Source organism: Coptis chinensis, chromosome 7, assembly GCF_015680905.1.
Source record: "Coptis chinensis isolate HL-2020 chromosome 7, ASM1568090v1, whole genome shotgun sequence".
Taxonomy (NCBI): domain Eukaryota; kingdom Viridiplantae; phylum Streptophyta; class Magnoliopsida; order Ranunculales; family Ranunculaceae; genus Coptis; species Coptis chinensis.
Window position 1 is genome coordinate 87,058,813 of NC_141462.1, and position 5,855 is coordinate 87,064,667.

General features: G+C 34.1%; 1 protein-coding gene across 1 annotated transcript; it reads left to right on the plus strand.

Moving 5' to 3' along the window:
* Positions 1 to 2,129: 2,129 nt before the first annotated feature.
* On the plus strand, positions 2,130 to 5,855 carry LOC147489648 (kinesin-like protein KIN-12E). The gene is made up of 6 exons (XM_086573479.1): positions 2,130 to 2,255; positions 2,384 to 2,503; positions 2,652 to 2,702; positions 5,162 to 5,225; positions 5,457 to 5,555; positions 5,658 to 5,855. The coding sequence occupies exons 1-6, from the start codon at positions 2,202 to 2,204 to the stop codon at positions 5,675 to 5,677; spliced, it is 408 nt and encodes a 135-aa protein (XP_086429605.1). The 5' UTR covers positions 2,130 to 2,201; the 3' UTR covers positions 5,678 to 5,855.

A 5,855-nucleotide genomic window follows, 5' to 3' on the forward strand; every position in this document is an offset into this window, starting at 1 on the left:
GATGTTGTTTGATGAAATGCCTACTTGTACAAAATGTTTACTAATCAGGTGAGCGGAGCGAACATTCTTTTGCCGGGTGCAGTATGTGGCTCAAAATGGTGTTTGGTAGGTTTCTGTCTGTCCTTAATCTCTCCACACTCGCTCAAAATTTCTCTCTCCCTCCCCTCCACCTCTCTCGCTCGTCTCTGCTATGCTTCATCCTTCTCTTTATCTCTTTATGCTCAAACCCACTATTATCTCTCACTGTTATACTCAATTCAATATTTTTTGTTTTTCATATACCATTCAAAATACTCATCTTCAAAACACATTTAAATCGAAATCCAAACAACCCCTTTATATTTCAACAAGTTTTAAATAGAATTTGGGCTAGAACTTCACTTGAATAAACAATATGGAAGAGTTCGGTTGTGGTGGATGAATTTCAGGTTGGTGAAGATGCTACTGTTTTTTATATATACCACCAAAATGTTTCTTTTTTGGTTTATTTTATTGGGATTTTAGGAGTTGTTATGTTTGCACTTGATGCTTTGTGGATTGATTCTTCATTTGGCTTTTATTGATTCTCTTTCTGGGATTTCAGATTGCCGTAGTGAGGTGAGTTTTTCCATTTTCCCATTCCACATTTTTTTTCTTAGTTACACTATAGTTCATTGAGTATAAACATGCAAAGTAGAAGTTAGAAGAATAACTTTATTAACCCCCAATTTAAAAATATAATATGCTAATTTTTTTTATAGAACCACAAACTTGAAAAAGTTGGAAATTGAGCATATCATAACTTTTGTTTTATTATAGTTAGTGTTAATGAAAATGTTTGTTGAGTTGATTTTGAGCGAACCAAGTATTGATTCTTGTTGATTGTTTTTTTTACTCCTCGAATATCTTGCTGCCGAGATATCTCTCTTTTCCTGCTAACTGTTAATTTTGTCAAATAACCATAACATACGCTGATACGCAGGGCCTCTGCTCACTCTCCACTGCTATGGCAGTTATTCTAGTATTTACGAATATGGGAATGCGTTGTTATTTATCAAGTGAGCGTATGCGAACGTTCTTGAGTTGGCTTGTTTTGGAGAGGTGTAAAATCCCCAAAAAAAAAAAAGGGCTTCTTGCCGTGAGTCTTTTGTCACGGCCATAAATTGTTGAGGCTAAAAGAACCTTTTGTGGCAGCCATCTTCGGTTGAGGCAAAATATGGTGTTTGGCCACGGCTTGTCAGCATCCGCAGCCAAATCTCAGTTTCTCGCAACGGCTATAGGCTTCCCGCAGCTACAAGTTCACTTCTAGTCTCGGAAGGAAATTGGCCGCGGCAAAATATATTTTTTTAATTGGTTATAATATATGAATAAATTTATAAATGAATCTAAAACGAATAAAAAAGACCCGTGGCTTTATTTCGTTATCCCGCCCATGTTTTCGTTATCTCGCCGCTCATTATCGAACAAAAAAATTGAAAAATAAAACAGATTGCGTTTCATTCTCGCCACCCAAGTTTTTAAGGGTTTTATCTCTCTCTCACCAGTATTAAAGAGAACATGGGCGGCTAAAGTAAAACCCAATTTCTACCATTTCTCTTTCTAATTGATCATATATAGTTAAACCCATTTTCCACCTTACTGAAATCTCCATCCAAAAAAAGTAAATTTTTTTCCTAAGGCTAATTTTTTTCGTAAGATACCCTTTTTAAATCTTCTTCTTCTTCATTAAATTTCGGTGAAGTAGAAGAACCTGATAGTGTTCAGAGTTTTGAGTTGGAAGAAGATTTATCTTTCTGGAAAGATCAATATGTGTAGGTATATACTTCATTTATTAGGGTTTACTTTATTTGTTAGTTAATGTATATAATGTTGGTGTGCAAGCTTAGAGTTACTATCTTGTAATGCTGTTTAGTGATAAATTTGTCGTTTTTTTTTGATATTATGTACAGGTTATCATTAGAATACGTCCTCTAAGCAATTACGAAATATCAATACAAGGCAACAAAAAAATGTGTTAGACAGGGATAGTAGTCAAACAAGCACTTGGAGTGGGCCTCCCCGAGTCTCGTTTTACATTCGATCATGTGGCTGATGAGAATGTTACCTGAGGTTAAGTCCATTTATTCACTTATATGCATTTTGATATTGAAAGTGGTTATGTAGCCTTAGTACTAAAGTAATGTTTGTAACAAGAAAGCCTATTCAAAGTTGCAGGATTGCCTATGGTGGAGAATTGCATGGGTGGCTATAACAGTTGCATGTTTGCCTATGGACAGGTTACTTTCCACATTACCTTTTGTCATTGCATTGTTCTTTAAGGACACTGGCTGCTTCCCTTTCCTTGGGTAACTTTTTTTCATTTTGAAACCAGTACATATTATTTACTAAAGCTTGCTTTTTGCAGACTGGTAGTGGAAAGACCCACACAATGTTGGGAGACATTGAGGGAGGCACTCGAAGACATAGTGTTAATTGCGGGATGACTCCTAGAGTTTTTGAGCATCTGTTTTCAAGAATACAAAAGGTAGGTTTTTTTTAACATAAGCTTCGTATCTGTCTTGGTCATCTAGTTATGCATGCTAGGTTAACATTGTTTGCCTCATGCTGTTATTTATTTATTTATTGAAGAAACCTGTTTTTAATGAACATTATGCTTGAATTGTGTGTCTCAGGAGAAAGAGTCTCGTAGAGATGAAAAGCTGAAATACACATGTAAATTTAAGGTAACTGTTATGACCCTGAATTTACCTAAGGCTAATTTGTTAGTTACTTATAGGACTTGGTTTAATTTAATATTTTGCAAGTCTTATGGACAGTCTATCCCCCACATTTGTAGAAAAAAATCAGTTCCACACCAGAAAGTAAATGATCGAACATCAATGCAGTTATATAATTGAGAGCTAAACATCAACGCAATTAGACTATGTAGTATTGCTTTGAGGTTTTTGACTTCATTGTTATGATTTTAGTAACTTGATAATCAACTAAAGTGGATAAAGAAGTTATAGGCTGTAAGATGATCCCATTTAACCCATTTAACTGTTTAAAGAAGCTCACTTACATTAAGTATGGCCTAGCTTGTAACCAGTTTTAAAGTTAAGTATGGCTATATTGAATGACTTGAGTTTTGTTGAAATGAGGGTTTTTAGTCGGTATTTTAGCTCTAAAATCGAGAGCTGCGAATGCAATGTTTGAACTGATTGCAACTCTTGTTTTTTATTATTTATAATTTGCTGCTACATGTGAGTTATATCTTGTCGTTTATGGTTGGTTCAACTATTTGTTAATTTAGACAAATGGCCTAGCTTGTAACCAGTTTTAGAGTTAAGTATGGCTATATTGAATGACTTGAGTTTTGTTGAAATGAGGGTTTTTAGTTGGTATTTTAGCTCTAAAATTGAGAACTGCGAATGCAATGTTTGAACTGATTGCAACTCATGTTTTTTATTATTTATAATTTGCTACTATATGTGAGTTATATCTTGTCGTTTATGGTTGATTCAAATATTTGTTAATTTAGACAAATGAATGATGTTAATTTAGCAGAAATGTTTCCAAGTAGATTTATTTGCTTGAGATTAGCTTAGCGTGTGCTACAGTGCCTACTTAGTTTAATTTACATTATATTATGTGACTTTGGTTTTAGATTAGGATATGTTCTTAAGTAGGTTCTAAGTGTCACCTGGGGAGAGTAAGAGGTAAGAGGTACATACACCTCGTGTTTGTGCATTCAAAAAGGGATTATTGGTTCTCTTTTAATCTTATCTGTGGGGATCGGAAAAAAGGGAGACCAGGAAGGTATTCGGCTCATGGAGAGAGTGAAACCTTACAATTGGAAGCACTATGAATAAGAGGAGGGAGGAACCCAACACCAGCTTGATAAAAAAGCAAGGATAATATACACTTAGTTAGAGGTTTTTAGATAATTAAGGAGGGGAGAAAAAGACGTCCAGAACACACAGTTCACTTTAACTAGATGTCTTTTTCACCTATTGGGAATGCTACTGGGCGTGGAAAAGGTGGAGTTTACATTTGCTTCCCCTTTTCAATCAACTATAGTTCCTTGGATGTTGACACATGAATGGAAAGGGAAATGACTCCTTTCTTCTCCTAGACCATGGTTGATTCATGAACTATTTTTGGGCTTAATTATCATAGAGTTTGATTGACAATGACGTTTTAGTTAAAACATGAAAAAGTTAGTTTTTGGAATGTAGTTTCCAACGAATCAAACCATGTTGGATTTGGATATTTGAGTTGAGAGTTAACTATTTTGAAAGGTGGGCTGTTCACACTCAATTGTCCGCGTCATTTGCGCATATTAATTGAAATCTAATCACCAACGTGAACTGGTTTGATATTTTCTTGCTTTCCTTGTTTTGTTTAGATGTTCAATGGTCAGGTAATTAGTTACTTTAATATATCCATTGTCTTGTTTACTACTTGTATTAGAAGGTTGAATAGTGTGGTAGTTTGCATTGGGCAGTGCACTGGACTGGTTTTGAGATAACTTTTGACATAGCTACTGTCCAAATTAGGTTCAGCTACCTACATTAAAAAGATAGTACTTTATGTCAGTTTTATAATGAATCTAGTTTCGTTGCATTTGGATATCGAAGTCAAAAGTTGTACTTAGTCGAAGATAGACTAGTCTAACTGAATTTTCTACTCGTTTTGCTTTAATTGATGAGTGTGAATTAAGCTGTATCATGTAAATGTCCCAGTACTATATACTACGTGTCTTAAATTATTTTTTTATCATCTCTACTAATGTCATAACGTTTTAGAGTACATTCCATCAAAGGAAACCAACATGTTAAGTTTTCAGAGAAAATGATAGAGAGAACTAAAGAGATCGGTTTCGGGGCGCTACATTATTTAAATGTAAATTTTAGAACTCATGCATTAAAATTTTATATTTAAACAATTTCAGTCAAAGTATGAGATAACAAATATGAGGATTGAGCCAACAATATTTTAGTGTTCATATCTGTATGCTAGTTACCAAGGATATAATAGGCGTGGTTCTTATTGTTGTGTGCACAGCCATATGCTGTCTTATTTTATAATTCTTCAATCTTAATTATTTTGGCCTATTACTATTGGATCTTGGTACTTAGTCTCTTCTCAGGTTGGTTCATTCAATCTCGTATAATAGTTGGATTTTGGTTGTATTTCTCAGGTTTGGCATCAATATCGACATCAACAAAGTAATGGGATTTTGGCTGTATTTTATATCTTCTCCGGTTGGTTCAATAAATGTTTCTTTCTATGCACTTTTATTCAAGATTCTACATTTTTTTTAGCTGAATGCAATCTTCTAATCCTTAGTTGAATGCCATCTTGTAAATTTTGGTTAGACATTTTCTAATTTTGACCATATCATGTTGGATATAGGTGCACTTGTTTTCTAGTACTCTTGTCCAAGTTTAGTAACATATTATTTATTTTCTCTTTTTTTTTATACGCCATACAAGGGTGTTGGGGAATGCTTAAGCATAACAATCAAGGAAGAAGGGTTTGGGTCATTGTGGAGAGGAAACATTGCAAATGTGATTCATTACTTCCCTACTCAGGTGACATTTTTTTTCTTATCAGATTTTACGTAACGTACATTAACAAAATTATTTTATATCTTGGGTGATGCGTACTAACAGAGTTTCTGTAATTTGCACTAGGCCTTGAACTTTGCATTTAAGGATTACTTCAAGAGGCTCTTTAACTTCAAGAAAAGACCGAGATGGCTACTGGAAACGATTTTCTTATTTCATAGTACATTTTTTTTCTTCTTTGTACCAATTTATTATTTGTTGATCAAATAACATTTTGTATTTGGCGAAGCCATATTCAATTAAATAGAAAAATGTGGGATTTCA